Raw genomic sequence first — 16,086 nt, forward strand, 5'->3', positions numbered from 1 at the left:
CATATAGCCCGTTAATACGCCTAGTTGATGTGAGACTATCTTCTCCCTTTTTGTCCTCACAACCATCACCATATACCACCATAGTGCTATGTCCATGGCTTGCGCTCATGTATTGCGTAAGAGTTGAAAAAGCTGAAGCGCGTTAAAAAGTATGAAACAATTGCTCGGCTCATCATCGGGGTTGTGCATGATGGGAGTATTTTGTGTAATGGAAATGAAGCATGGCCTAACTATATGATTTTGTAGGGATAAGCTTTCTTTGGCTATGCTATTTTGATAGGACATGATTATTTGTTAGTATGCTTTGAAGCATTATTATTTTTATGTTTTATAAGCTTTTATCTTGAATCATTTGGATCTGAACATTCATGCCACAATAAAGAAAATTACATTGAGAATTATGCTAGGTAGCATTCCACATCAAAAATTTCTTTTTATCATTTACCTACTCGAGGATGAGCAGGAATTAAGCTTGGGGATGCTTGATACGTCTCCAACGTATCTATAATTTTTTATTGTTCCATGCTATTATATTACCCCTTTTGGATGTTTATGGGCTTTATTTTACACATTTATATCATTTTTGGGACTAACCTACTAACCGGAGGCCCAGCCCGTATTGCTGTTTTTTGCCTATGTCAGTATTTCGAAGAAAAGGAATATCAAACGGAGTCCAAACGGAGTCCAAACGGAATGAAACCTTCGGAAGCATGATTTTTGGAACGAACGTGATCCAGAGGACTTGGAGTGCAAGCCAAGAAGCAGCCGAGGCTCCCACGAGATAGGAGGGCGCCCCTCCCTATAGGGCGCGCCCCCTGTCTCGTGGGCCCCTCAGGCGTCCACCGACGTAATTCTTCCTCCTATATAGACCTACGTACCCCGAAAACATCCAGGGAGCATCCGAAACATAATTTCCACCACCGTAACCTTCTGTATCCGTGAGATCCCATCTTGGAGCCTTCGCCGGCGTTCTGCCGGAGGGGGAATCGACCACGGAGGGCCTCTACATCAATATCCTTGCCCCTACGATGAGTTGTGAGTAGTTTACCACAGACCTACGGGTCCATAGTTATTAGCTAGATGGCTTCTTCTCTCTTTTTGGATCTCAATACAATGTTCTCCCCCTCTCTTGTGGAGATCTATTCGATGTAAACTCTTTTTGCGGTGTGTTTGTCGAGATCCGATGAATTGTGGGTTTATGATCAAGTTTATCTATGAATAATATTTGAATCTTCTCTGAATTCTTTTATGTATGATTGAGTTATCTTTGCAAGCCTCTTCGAATTATCAGTTTGGTTTGGCCTACTAGATTGATCTTTCTTGCCATGGGAGAAGTGCTTAGCTTTGGGTTCATTCTTGCGGTGTTCTTACCCAGTGACAGAAAGGGTTGCAAGACACGTTTTGTATTGTTGCCATCGAGGATAAAAAGATGGGGTTTATATCATATTGCATGAGTTTATCCCTCTACATCATGTCATCTTGCTTAATGCGTTACTCTGTTCTTTGTGAACTTAATACTCTAGATGCAGGCAGGAGTCGGCCGATGTGTGGAGTAATAGTAGTAGATGCAGGCAGGAGTCGGTCTACTTGTTATGGACGTGATGCCTATATACATGATCATGTCTAGATAATCTCATAATTATTCGCTTTTCTATCAATTGCTCGACAGTAATTTGTTCACCCACCGTAATACTTATGCTATCTCGAGAGAAGCCTCTAGTGAAACTTATGGCCCCCGGGTCTATCTCTTATCATATTTGCTTCCAATCTACTTTTATTTGCATCTTTACTTTTTGTATCTATATCATAAAATACCAAAAATATATTTATCTTATCATACTATCTCTATCAGATCTCACTTTTGCAAGTGGCCGTGAAGGGATTGACAACCCCTTTATTGCGTTGGTTGCGAGTTCTCAATTTGTTTGTGTAGGTGCGTGGGACTTTTGAGGAGCCTCCTACTGGATTGATACCTTGGTTCTCAAAAACTGAAGGAAATACTTACACTACTATTGTTGCATCACCCTCTCCTCTTCGGGGAAAACCAACGCAAGCTCAAGACGTAGCACACTACTATCGAGATCTAATAAAAATAGACCACTCTTCAAGGGTGCATGACCATAAAAGATATTACTCATATAAATAGAACAACCATTATTCTCATATTTAAATGAATAACCGTCTCGCATCAAACAAGATCCAGATATAATGTTCATGCTTAATGCTGGCACCAAATAACAATTATTCGGGTCTAAAACTAATCCCGAAAGTAGATGTAGCGGTAGCGTGCCGACTGCGATCACATCGACTTTGGAACCATTTCCCACGCGCATCGTCACCTCATCCTTAGCCAATCTTCGCTTAATCCGTAGTCCATGTTTCGAGTTGCAAATATTAGCAACAGAACCAGTATCAAATACCCAGGTGCTACTGCGAGCATTAGTAAGGTACACATCAATAACATGTATATCACATATACCTTTGTTCACCTTGCCATCCTTCTTATCCGCCAAATACTTGGGGCAGTTCCGCTTCCAGTGTCCAGTCTGCTTGCAGTAGAAGCACTCAGTCTCAGGCTTAGGACCAGATTTGAGTTTCTTCTCTTGAGCAGCAACTTGTTTGTTGTTCTTCTTGAAGTTCCCCTTCTTCTTCCCTTTACCCTTTTTCTTGAAGCTGGTGGTCTTATTGACCATCAACACTTGATGCTCCTTCTTGATTTCTACCTCCGCAGCCTTTAGCATTGCAAAGAGCTCGGGAATAGTCTTGTCCATCCCTTGCATATTATAGTTCATCGCGAAGCTCTTGTAGCTTGGTGGCAGTGATTGAAGAATTCTGTCAATGACACTATCATCAGGAAGATTAACTCCCAGTTGAATCAAGTGATTCTTATACCCAGACATTTTGAGTATATGTTCACTGACAGAACTATTCTCCTCCATCTTAGAGCTATAGAACTTATTGGAGACTTCATATCTCTCAATCCGGGCATTTGCTTGAAATATTAACTTCAACTCCTGGAACATATCATATGCTCCATGACGTTAAAAAGGTCGTTGAAGTCCCGGTTCTAAGCCGTAAAGCATGGCACACTGAACTATCGAGTAGTCATCAGCTTTGCTCTGCCAGACATTCTTAACATCATCAGTTGCATCTGCAGCAGGCCTGGCACCCAGCGGTGCTTCCAGGACGTAATTCTTCTATGCAGCAATGAGGATAATCCTCAAGTTACGGACCCAGTCCGTGTAATTGCTACCATCATCTTTCAACTTAGCTTTCTCAAGGAACGCATTAAAATTCAACGGAACAACAGCACGAGCCATCTATCTACAACAAACATAGACAAGCAAAATACTATCAGGTACTAAGTTCATGATAAATTTAAGTTCAATTAATCATATTACTAAAGAACTCCCACTTAGACAGACATCTCTCTAGTCATCTAAGTGATCACGTGAACCAAATCAACTAAACCATGTCCGATCATCACGTGAGATGGAGTAGTTTTCAATGGTGAACATCACTATGTTGATCATATCTACTATATGATTCACGTTCGACCTTTCGGTCTCCGTGTTCCGAGGCCATATCTGTATATGCTAGGCTTGTCAAGTTTAACCTGAGTATTCCGCGTGTGCAACTGTTTTGCACCCGTTGTATTTGAACGTAGAGCCTATCACACCCGATCATCACGTGGTGTCTCAGCACGAAGAACTTTCGCAATGGTGCATACTCAGGGAGAACACTTCTTGATAATTAATGAGAGATCATCTTAAAATGCTACCGTCAATCAAAGCAAGATAAGATGCATCAAGGATAAACATCACATGCAACCAATATAAGTGATATGATATGGCCATCATCATCTTGTGCTTGTGATCTCCATCTCCGAAGCACCGTCGTGATCACCATCGTCACCGGCGCGACACCTTGATCTCCATCGTAGCATCGTTGTCGTTACGCCATCTATTGCTGCTACGACTATCGCTACCGCTTAGTGATAAAGTAAAGCAATTACAGGGCGTTTGCATTTCATACAATAAAGCAACAACCATATGGCTCCTGCCAGTTGCCGATAACTTCGGTTACAAAACATGATCATCTCATACAATAAAATATAGCATCACGTCTTGACCATATCACATCACAATATGCCCTGCAAAAACAAGTTAGACGTCCTCTACTTTGTTGTTGCAAATTTTACGTGGCTGCTACGGGCTGAGCAAGAACCGTTCTTACCTACGCATCAAAACCACAACGATAGTTTGTCAAGTAGTGCTGTTTTAACCTTCGCAAGGACCGGGCGTAGCCACACTCGGTTCAACTAAAGTTGGAGAAACAGACACCCGCCAGCCACCTGTGTGCAAAGCACGTCGGTAGAACCAGTCTCGCGTAAGCGTACGCGTAATGTCGGTCCGGGCCGCTTCATACAACAATACCGCCAAACCAAAGTATGACATGATGGTAAGCAGTATGACTTGTATCGCCCACAACTCACTTGTGTTCTACTCGTGCATATAACATCTACGCATAAAACCTGACTCGGATGCCACTGTTGGGGAACGTAGTAATTTCAAAAAAAATCCTACGCACACGCAAGATCATGGTGGTGCATAGCAACGAGAGGGGAGAGTGTTGTCCACGTACCCTCGTAGACCGAAAGTGGAAGCGTTAGAACAATGTAGTTGATGTAGTCGTACGTCTTCATGGCCCGACCGATCAAGCACCGAAACTACGGCACCTCCGAGTTCTAGCACACGTTCAGCTCGATGACGATCCCCGTACTCCGGTCCAGCAGAATGTCGGGGAAGAGTTCTGTCAGCACGACAGCGTGGTCACGATCTTGATGTTCTACCGTCACAGGGCTTCGCCTAAGCACCGCTACAATATTATCAAGGAGGACTACGGTGGAGGGGGGCACCGCACACGGCTAAGAGATCAAGAGATCAATTGTTGTGTCTAGAGGTGCCCCCCTGCCCCCGTATATAAAGGAGCAAGGGGGGAGGGGGCAGCCGGCCTAGGAGGGGGCGCGCCAAGGGGAGTCCTACTCCCACCGGGAGTAGGACTCCCTCCTTCCTTGTTGGAGTAGGAGAAGGGGGGAAAGAGGAGGGAGAGAGAGGAAGGAAAGGGGGGCGCCGCCCCCCTCTCCTTGTCCTATTCGGACTAGGGGGAGGGGCGCGCGGCCCAGCCCTTGCCTCCTCTTCTCTTCTCCACTAAGGCCCATGTAGGCCCATTAAGCCCCCGAGGGGGTTCCGGTAACCTCCCGGTACTCCGGTAAAATCTCGATTTCACCCGGAACACTTCTGACATCCAAATATAGGCTTCCAATATATCAATCTTCATGTCTCGACCATTTTGAGACTCCTCGTCATGTCCGTAATCACATTCGGGACTCCAAACAAACTTCGGTACGTCAAAACTCATAAACTCATAACATAACTGTCATCGAAACCTTAAGCGTGCGGACCCTACGGGTTCGAGAACTATGTAGACATGACCGAGAACCGTTTCCGGTCAATAACCAATAGCGGAACCTGGATGCTCATATTGGATCCTACATATTCTACGAAGATCTTTATCGGTCAAACCGCATAACAACATATGTTGTTCCCTTTGTCATCGGTATGTTACTTACCCGAGATTTGATCATCGGTATCTCAATACCTAGTTCAATCTCGTAACCGGAAAGTCTTTTTACTCATTACGTAATGCATCATTCCATAACTAACTCATTAGCTACATTGCTTGCAAGGCTTATAGTGATGTGCATTATCGAGAGGGCCCAGAGATACCTCTCCGACAATCGGAGTGAATTAACCTAATCTCGAAATACGCCAACTCAACATGTACATTTGGAGACACCTGTAGAGCTCCTTTATAATCACCCAGTTACGTTGTGACGTTTGGTAGCACACAAAGTGTCCCTCCGGTAAACGGGAGTTGCATAATCTCATAGTTGTAGGAACATGTATAAGTCATGAAGAAAGCAATAGCAACATACTAAACGATCAAGTGCTAAGCTAACGGAATGGGTCATGTCAATCACATAATTCTCCTATTGATGTGATCCTGTTAATCAAATGACAACTCATGTCTATGGTTAGTAAACATAACCATCTTTGATTAATGAGCTAGTCAAGTAGAGGCATACTAGTGACTTTAAATTTGTCTATGTATTCACACATGTTCATGTTTCCGGCTAATACAATTATAGCATGAATAATAAACATTTATCATGATATGAGGAAATAAATAATAACTTTATTATTGCCTCTAGGGCATATTTCCTTCACCAGGTAGGGCGCCGGAGCCAGTCTGTCCTACCTGGCAGATCGACCTCAACTCCGCCGAGGACGACGAGGACGATCTGCCGGCCCGCACGGCGATGAAGAAGAAGATGAAGGCCAGCGGCTCGACCAGCCTTTCCGCACGCCGGTGACGGCCGCCGTGGTCAGCCGGTGTCCATTCTGTACCCCCTTTCCCCCTATTCCCCTATCCCCCAATCCCTAAATCTACCGATCTTGCATGTATGAACTGCTATGTATGAACTGCTATGAACTAGTATGATTTACCCCTATGCTTAGCTACCTCTATTCCCCATTCCTGTCTGTCGTGGATCGAATATACCGCCGTGGATCGAATCTAGCATTCATGTGGAAGAGAGAGAAGTGCTTACCGCCATTGGGGAGTCCGGTGGTCTTCTTCCTCTGCTCCAATCCGCCGCTGCCGGTGATGGAGTCCGGTGGTCTTCTTCCTCTGCTCCGATCCGCCGCCGTCGGTGAGAGTTGGGAGAGTGGGGAAGAGTGGGGAGAGGGAGCGGTGAGGCTAATAACTGCTGGTGCTTCGGGAAGCAACGCGGCTTCTCGAGTGTGGTCGCGCGCGTGCAGCCGCGCCCGCCCACGTGCACCGCTCGGGCCTGGCCCTGGAGAAACTGCCGATTCGTGCGTTCCCAGTGAGCCAGGCCCTGAGGTGCTTTAAGAAGCGTGCGATGCAGGCCCAATAGTGTATGCGGGCTACCAAACAGGCCGAATCCTTACCGCGCGGGCCTGGTTGGACCTCACACAGGCAACCAAACACGCCCTAGCAGTACAAAACATCGATGTCTCTGTACCACTGAACAACCGCTATTACGGTCACAACAAGCCGACGACGCGCTGCTCCCCTATCAGAGTCAGCTTGACCTGGCCTATAACAGCAGGGAATTCTTCGCAATCCAGCGTAGACATTATCAACAAATTTATAGTATGTCCCAACCACTCAGGCATCGACGCAGGATGTGTGTGACAAAGAGAACTTAAGAACATGAAAGCCAGCCTGTTCCCCAATTATTTTAGGATGCGAAGAAGACAGAAAAAAGTTCGGTAATCTTCTCCCTTTTGTAGGCATTCATCCAAGGCACTGATATTATGAGTCTCTTAATTATACGTGAAATAGGGAGTTCAAGGTCTTATTCGTCTTTCTTGGCTTATAAAGGGTTAAATCCTTTTTCTCTCAATATCATATTGAGGAAGAATATACATTTTGGTGATTTGTATCCAAAGACTAATTTAAATTGCATCCAAAATAAAAATTGGATTATCCAAAGACTAATTTCTCTCAGAGTCGCGAAGCATAATTTTGCATTGGATTAAGTATTCCAATTTTGAAAATATGAGTAAAGGATTTAGGATGAAGATACAAAAAGTTGCATGTGCCGCTAAGAATCAACACCATGCTCATCGTTGTTGGACCCTTTAATCGATCTCAAGAGCATGACACCAGATCTCACCATAGTGCACGCCCGGCGAGAAATTCTATCCTCGCCGCCCCAAGAGACGGTAGGAATCAAACCGGAGCTCCGTCAACTCCATCCAGATGGATGAATCTCGGGAAGTATCGGAGACCGAAAACCAACTCGAAGAAAAAGTGTCACCATCCGTCCGAGCATCGTCCCTGCGAAGACAAAAAAACTAACCTAAACTACTAGCAGGAGCCAAAGGCATCGGGATTCCCCTCCCACCACCAGCTATCGAGGTGGAAGAAAAGAGGGGGGAGAGGCAAATCCAAGGCTCCTCCGCGGAGATTCAAAGGGAAAAGTTTACCCTAGCCGCCTCTTATGAGGTGAAGGGAAAAAACACGCATACTAACTCAGGTGTTGACTTTTTTTTTCTTTGTTCACTTGAGGGGATTGTTTACCTTGGTCTCATATCTTACTTTAGGGACAGAGTTCATAACACGGCTCATCCATCTCTTGTTGAAGCCTATCTTTATCATCGTGTTCTTAAAGAAACCTTCGGCACCCACCCACCTTGCTCCCACCCTGCTTCATCTGTTGTGTGATGTGAATTGGCTTTACAAAGATGCACCTATTAGAGCTTGAGAAAAAGGAATTGCAGATATTGCAATCCTTACTGCAGGTCTTGGATCCGATTAAGCATATGATGAAGTTAATTTGAATGCCTCAACATGCGATTTCAGTACATGGCAGCTATTGGAATAAATACTGTGCAGAGATGCATGAAGTGAACTGTATCAAACGAAGGAATCACCACGGAAGGATGTGGCATTCAACCGTGGGAGCAACAGGCACAACCACAGCGCATGTGGAAACACTCTCAGGCCTGATCTTCAATTAAGGCTAGATGTTCTTCATGCTCTCCAGGTAAAACGATACTCTTAATCTCATGGAGATCATGGAAGAGAACAACCTGACTGAACTCATACACCATGTAAATAAGTTGACAAGTGTACTAGTGAATCAAAACTGCAGAGACAAAGTAAAGTTTCCCTGTTCTTGAAACATTCAAATAAAATGTTGCTCAGTCTTATAGGACAGACATGAGGTTAAAAAAAGATACAGAGCATGCTAAATATTAATAGTAATAATGAATTCAAACTTCACACTCACAGACCTTGCCTAGGCATAAATATTAACTGAAAATTTGTCCACATACTCAAAATATCTTACATGGTTGGTTTAAAATCACAAGGTTCCGGGACACCAGGAACTTCAAAGCACTAGAAACAAGAGACCTAATAAAATTTGCATAGAACAAAGTGTGATAAGCAAGCATAACTCCTCCAAAGTTCAACATCAGCATTCAAAGGGATGAGCTACAGACAAATCTCGCACATGCTTGATGTCCTCAAGGTTGCGGAGACATGTATTGTTTTTGAAAACAAACCGAGCACCTCTAGATGCCCTTTTCCCAAGCTGAAGCAAACTATGCTGCCTCTGAATGAACCCTTTACCGCAGAGGCCTCGAGTCTCAAATCTAAATAACTCTAACATTTTAGCATTCAACACAAAGAACGTGGCAAAGTTAACATCTGACATGACGCCTTGATAATTTTCCAACACTATTGTCTTGAGACGGATGTCAAGGCATCTGATGTGACTCTTGTGTTTACGACGCCACAAATTCTTTCCCATCGACTGAATTTGCTGAAAATGTTAAGACATAAGTTAATTCAACAAGTAGCTTAACAATTAACACTACACATCACAAGTGAACAGCTACCTGGATATACAACTTCTCCAAGCAGGGAAAGCAACTCATGAGATCAATGACCATATCCACGTTAGAAGCATAAACAAAGATAGATAAAGTCTTGACAGTGTGTACCACGGTTGGGAACAGAGTAGGCAATCCCTTCATGAAGAATAGAACATCACATCAGGCCATATAAAGATGCAGATAAGTCATAAGGTAGAGATATCTTCTACTCCCTCCGTCCCACTAGTGTAAAAGACACTCTTATATTATGAGACGGAGGGAGTAGATACCTTTTTTATATAATGCAGATAATATGAAATTTGTCTGCTCACACAAATGCAGGTTAGATGTGAAGGTGGAAGCTACCTGAAAGTCGTGGTAGTGGTAGTGATGTTGATGGTAAGGAAGGCAACCCAAGGTCTCCAGTTTGGGCGCTGATATTAACAATATATGCAATTCCCTAAGTAGGTCAAGTTGGAGCAACCTTTCAAGACAAGGGGCATCCTCAATCATGATTTTCACTAACTGGTGTCGGTATCCAACACGCACGCCAATGGTTCTAAGGTTTGGGGAGCTGATCCGAATGCAGCTGAAGCCAATGCTCCTGCTAATAAGCATGGATTCCAGGACGGGGCAGGCAGCCACGAAGCTGTACAGTGAGCCTTCCGAGATGCTGACCCCTTCAAGCGCGAGCTGCTTCAGCTGGGGGAAGTGAAGCGTCTCTGATATACCGTCGGGGAGGCGGAATTGGCTGAATGTGGCCACACGGAGGCTGGATGAGAAACGGAAGGTGGACGCTGTCGCCGCCGGCAGTACTGATAGATAACGGCCGCAGCAGAGCTCAAGCTCCTGGAGGTTGCTGAGGCCAGCAGACCGGAGCCAGGCATCCACGGTGGCAGGGTAGTGGTAGAGGTGGCGCGCGGAGATGCACAAGCGGCGGCCGGAGCCAGCGTGGGAGGAGAGGATCTGGGAAATGAGGCGTACCAGAACGTCACCTTCGGTGGGGAGGCCCTGGTAGTCGAGATTGAGAGGAGCGGAGCGCCAGAGGTGGCGCCACCGGGAGGCGAGGATTTGGGTGCGGGCACCCTCCCTGGTGGGGAGGAGGGAGATGATGTCGCCGAGGACGGCGTCGGGCAGCCCGCTGATGTGGTCGACGCCGTCTTCTGCTCCTCCAGCTCCAGGCGGTGGTTCACGGATGTCGGATTCGGGCGCCTCCATGGCCGCCGCCGCCGGCTCGTGGCTCGAGATTTCCTCCGGTTGGTTGCTTCCGGGCACCTCCGACCTCCTCTTCTTGGGAAGAGGAGTCGCCGCCTCCATCTCTTTGGCCGGTGGCTGCGCGGCGCAGGCGCAGTTGCGCAGAGGAGGCAGGCTCACTAGCGCCGCCGCAGTCTCTCGGACATTCTTTTAGAGCAGTTGGTATGGTGAGGGTTTGAGGCTTGAGACGGAAGGGCTCCTAGTTTATTTCGTGTCTGCTTTGAGGGGATTTTTTTTCTTTAGGCCCGGTTGGATTATTGTTTATTTCCTAAGCCTGGATTTTACTGGTCCCCAACGAAATACATTCCATGAGTGGTATTTGCAAAACGGATGGGCTGAGGAGTGTATCAGAAACCAACCCACTACAGATGTATTAAGGGATACAGGCGCAATAATTACGTTCCGGAAACAACATTCCAATCGCGCGGACCGCTCGTCCATCGTTTTTTTAACGAAGGTGTATTTTACAAGTGTAACCAGCTGGAAAACGACGTTCCAAACGCGGCCTTAGAAGGATCCGATCTATCATAAAAGTTCACCACATAGAGAGCACCATCAAACATTATTATAGAAAAAATACATCAAGGTCTCTGGACTACTGGAAGATCTTTATTGTATAGAACAAGTTGTCGACCCTTCGATCCTCTTTCGGAGTCGGCTTGACTTTGTTGATGATAGCAGAAAAGTTTTTGTGCACATGACTAGCCGCAGTCGTCATTCGACCCTCGAATCGATTCATATGTTGATGTGCTTTCGTAGCTGCATTTTCTTGTGTTGCAAGAAATGTGTCGCTCATATGCTAATGGAATATTGTCTGCAATGATTCTACCGGGCACAATGGCCTTATAGATTTTGTTACCATCAAAGAAAACTACTTAAATATAACACATAATTTCAATTCTAAAGTTACTCGACACACATAAGGTCCGGTGGGCAATTGGTAGAATAAACTTGAGTCACTAGGTGATAATTTCTGATACAGTTTTATATACCACACCACAAAGAATTATAGGTCTTGGATCCTTGATCTTCTTTTTTTTTTTTTTTGCTTTGTGGATTGTTAAGATAGTAGTGTTGTTCCATCCCAACATCATTTGACCACCCTTTAAGGCCTCCTTGATTTTTAGGATACTCACAAGTCGCAACGCGGGAATAGAAAAGCATGTCATCTTTACAAGATTAGGCCTCCTTTGGTTTAGAGGAATTTTGTAGGAATTTCATAGGATAGGATTTCTATAGGAAAAATTCCCTTAGAGCCCTTTGTTTTGTAGGAATGGAATCCTATTTCTTTGGAGGAATTCTTCTATCCTCCACATTTCATAGGAAAATAAAAATTAGCCTAGGCTCAATGGAAAAAAATCCTATGATGTGAATCAAAGTGCATCTTCTTTCCTATTCCTACTCATAGGATTTGAGATGCATGTCATCTCATTTCCTATGACTTTTCTATTCCTACGATTTTCTTACCCTATGAACCAAAGGAGGCCTTAGCATGTATGTTCATTGTGTGTAGGGAGGAGAACGTAGGACTCTTCACATTATGTTGTGGATGAAAAAAGATATGGAAACTAATGCAAATGAATTCCAAGAAAAAACCTATATTTGATAATAATCATACGAACCAGACGACCCGCCTAGAAAAAATTCCTGAGGATTAGAATCCTACAAAAATCCTTTCAAAATCCTTTGAATCAAAGAGGCACTTAGAACATTTAGATCACCTTCTCACCAACACTTTTTGTACAATAAAGCCCCGGTCTCCCCAAATCTCCCATTGCATCAAGGGCATTGTCGGGTGGTAGGTGCGACATATGCCAACGGATGGCTTATCATTGTGGGAGCCAGTAAGACATCGCGGTGCCTGGAAGCGGGATGAGGCGAAGACATGCACGCCGGCGAATCTTACCCAGCTTCAGGGCTCTCCGTGGAGATAACACCCCTACTGCTGCTCTGCGGGGTCTCCGCATGATCACTAAATCAACAAGTAGCTACAAGATGCTCCTTGAGCTGTTCGGTGGCAGGAGGAAGAAGGGCAAGGCTAGCTCTCTCCTCTCCCGATGGTGGTGTCTAAAACTCTCACAGATCCACCCTTTGTATGGGTGTCCCGGGGGGTTTATATAGGCCTACCCCCCGGGGGTACAATGGTAATCCGGCTGGGCACGGGCCCAGGACGTCAGTGTCTACAACCGCCGTCTTCTCCGCCGGCTTCTGGGGCCCGCCGACTGGTGGGTCCCGCCGGCTGTCGGCCCGTTGGTCAGCAGGCCAGCCCCACCGCATGGGGGATCTTGTTGGGGGCTGGTTACTGTGGCCTCGCCTCTGATGACGAGGGCTTTGTTGAGGTAAGCATGGCTACAGTGCCGCCGCCTTGCGGGCTCCCACTGTAGCCATACCGCGTCTCATCTGCTTAATGGTGCGCGTGCCCCGAGGGGAGCAAGCCGGCTACTGGAAGCCGGCCCGGCCTTGGGCCGGCTGGGGGAGGCCAGGCCGCCTTCGGATGTCTCTCTGACCGAAGGGGCCCGCCGCCTGCGGGCCGTACTGGCATCCCATCGTGGATGGCGTCATGATTCTCATGGAAACAGTGCCACGCTGGACGGGGGATGGCCGCCCCGTACGGCGTACTGTGGCCATGTAACTTCCGGGATTCGGGGGTGGCAGGGTTTGTTGTAGCCACGCCCCGTCCCGTCACCGTTATGGGTGATGGTCTTTAGAATGCGGCGCTCGGCCGCCTGCTTCTTGGAGTCGGCCCTTCGCGGGCCGCCTTCTGGGAGTCGGTCCTTCATGCGTCGTCTTCTTGGAGTCGATCCTTCATGGGCCGGCTTCTCGGAGTCGGCCCGATCGTGGCGCCCTCCAAAGGTTGTTTTATGGCCGGGCCGCCTTCCGCCAGCCGGCTTAGGCGATAGCCGGCCGGAGGAAGGCGGCCCCACGTCTTAGGTGCTTCAAGGTCCGATCGGCCCGTTGTTTTTTCTGATGGCCAAAGGGAGCTGGTTAGGCTACCCGTGGTCATTTACTCCGACAGTAGTCCCCGAAGCTGGTTGGGCTTCGCGGCTTGAGGGGAAATCGAGAAGCTCGGCCAGCTTCCTATCCCGAGCAGCCGGCAGCTAGGAGCCGGCCCTTCTTGCGCGTGCCTTCTCGACGAAGCTTCCTCAAAATTCGAAGGCGGGAACCAGTAAGCGCGCCAGCCAAGCGGCGGGCTGACCGCCCGCTTTTCGCGCGCCATGTGGCACCCTTCGGCTGGCAAGGCCTGCCAGCCCACGCGCGTGACGGGACGCCGCTGCAGGCCGGGGCCCGCCACTCCCGCGCCTCGGCCCGTGCGTGGATCTTCTGCGGCCCGAACCGACCCCACGTCTTCCGGCGGCGGTTCCCACTTGCCGCCAAGGCGCGATAATCGCGGGGCATGGGGGAGTGGGTGCAGTTAATCCCCCCCCCCTCGTGCCTCGCCTCCTCGGCTTCGCCGCGCGAGGCTATAAGTAGGGGCGGGGAGGGGGAGCAGCAGTCGCTCGCATGCTCGCCCTCGCCCCGCCCCCTTCTTCTTCTGTTTTGTTGCGGTAGCTCCTCGCCGTGCTCCCGCTTCGCCATCCGTTCTTCCTCCCAGCGTGCCGCGGGCTTGCTGCTTACGCGTCGGGCGCTTCTCGTCGTCGCGCTCGCCGTCATGGCTCCGACGTCGAGCTCTTGGGACGGCTCCATCATCCGCGATGACCACATAGAGTTTCTCCACAAGACACGGTGGCTGCCGGGCGAGGATCTCGTGCAAGTCCGCCTCGCGCTAGCGAGGGAGATCTCGCCGGCGCTGGAGGAAGGCGAGCGAGTGATCTTCTACTCGCACTGCATGCGCGGTGTCGGCCTCCCTGCCAGCGGCTTCTTCCGCGCGTTCCTGGAGTTCTACCAGCTCCAGCCGCACCACCTCACCCCCAACACGGTGGTGCTGCTGTCGGCCTTCGTATCTTTGTGTGAGGGCTTCCTCGACGTCCTCCCCACCATCGAGCTCTGGGGGGAGTTCTTTCAATCCAAGCTCGGCACGGCCGTCGCCGGCGTGCCGGCTCAGTGCGGCGCCTTCATCGCCATGAGGCGGTCCACCGCCGACAACCCCTTTCCTGCCATCGCGCTGATCCAGTCGGTGAAGCTCTAGCAACGGTCTTACTTTTATGTAAAGAACGTTGCCCCGAATGGCGACTACGTCAACTTGCCGGCTTACATAGCCGGCCCGCCGGCTGGGAGGCTGGCCACATGGTCCTACCGGGCCAGATCACTAACGTCGGCTGGAGCCGGAGCCGTCGCCCGACTTCGGGTGCTCATCTAGTCGGACCGCCTGACCGGGCCCGACTTGATCGCCGCCTTCGTCGAGCACCGGGTCCTTCCGCTTCAAGGCCGCCCTCATCTGATCTGTCAGATGAGCGGCCGCTTCGACCCAAGCCGGCTCAGCACGAGGGAGATGCCTCACGACGAGGTGTCCTACATGGTGAACTATATCGCCAACTGCAAGCTCAAGCCGGACTGGCAGTATGGCATGGCGCCATTCTCTCGCGCCAATCCGCCACCTATGGTAAGTCGCTTTCGTTATTTGTTGCCAAACCCTTTTCTGGGCCGACTCTTGATCCGTCGGTATGTCTTGAACCAGAATCCCCTTCTTCATCCTCCGGCCGGGACCGCGGGGCCGGAACGCGAGTTCGCCCCCGACCGCGAGGCGGATGACCCTAACGACACTGACTTGGGGGCGGCCGCCCTGGACGATGACGCCGCAGGGGGCGGCGGCGAGATAGGCGGCTCCGGCTTCACCGCCAGCTTCGAAGACTGGCCCGACGATGACGAGACCGACCCCGCCCCATGCCGCCAGCCGACGTCTGACCCCCAAGGCGCCGGTCCATCCGGCGGGCCGACTGCACGAGGCGGCGTACTGAAGCACCGAGCAGCACCGACCTCCTTCGGCGGCCGACCGAAGAGGCCTAGGGTGCCCGCGGCGGCAACCAAACGGGATGAGGCGGCCGCGAAGGCAGACTGCTTCTGCAAAGTGGTGAAGCAGCCGCAGGCAGTCTCGGCGTAAGTTCTGGTCTTTACGCAACTTTCTTTCTTTTCTTTAGTTGATGGTTCTTCTGAGTCTTGTCTCCTGTTTTGTCAATTAGGGTCCCCACTAGTAGAAAAAGGGCCTATTGTCCCGGTTGGTAAGGGCCTTTAGTCCCGGTTGGTGAACCGGGACTAAAGGGTCGGTACTAATGCCTCCCCCCTTTAGTCCCGGTTCAATCCAGAACCGGGACAGAAGGGCCTCCACGTGGCCTGTCCCCTGAGCCCAGGCAGGAGGGCCTTTGGTCCCGGTTGGTGGCACCAACCGGGACCAATAGGCATCCACGCGTCAGCGTTTATGTGG

General features: G+C 49.0%; 1 protein-coding gene across 1 annotated transcript; it reads right to left on the bottom strand.

Annotated features, from left to right (window-relative positions):
• Positions 1 to 8,881: 8,881 nt before the first annotated feature.
• On the bottom strand, positions 8,882 to 10,888 carry LOC119341002 (putative F-box/LRR-repeat protein At5g02930). The gene is made up of 3 exons (XM_037612903.1): positions 9,840 to 10,888; positions 9,498 to 9,629; positions 8,882 to 9,421 (listed from the first exon to the last, which is right to left on the bottom strand). The coding sequence occupies exons 1-3, from the start codon at positions 10,788 to 10,790 to the stop codon at positions 9,071 to 9,073; spliced, it is 1,434 nt and encodes a 477-aa protein (XP_037468800.1). The 5' UTR covers positions 10,791 to 10,888; the 3' UTR covers positions 8,882 to 9,070.
• Positions 10,889 to 16,086: the final 5,198 nt, after the last annotated feature.

This window comes from Triticum dicoccoides, chromosome 7B (genome assembly GCF_002162155.2).
Source record: "Triticum dicoccoides isolate Atlit2015 ecotype Zavitan chromosome 7B, WEW_v2.0, whole genome shotgun sequence".
Lineage (NCBI taxonomy): Eukaryota > Viridiplantae > Streptophyta > Magnoliopsida > Poales > Poaceae > Triticum > Triticum dicoccoides.

Coding starts and splice junctions, on each gene's coding strand:
- LOC119341002 (XM_037612903.1), bottom strand. CDS start 10,790: ATGGAGGCGGCGACTCCTCTTCCCAAGAAGAGGAGGTCGGAGGTGCCC. Junction 9,630..9,839: donor ACCACTACCACGACTTTCAG/GTAGCTTCCACC, acceptor TTCTTCATGAAG/GGATTGCCTACTCTGTTCCC. Junction 9,422..9,497: donor TGGAGAAGTTGTATATCCAG/GTAGCTGTTCAC, acceptor TAACATTTTCAG/CAAATTCAGTCGATGGGAAA.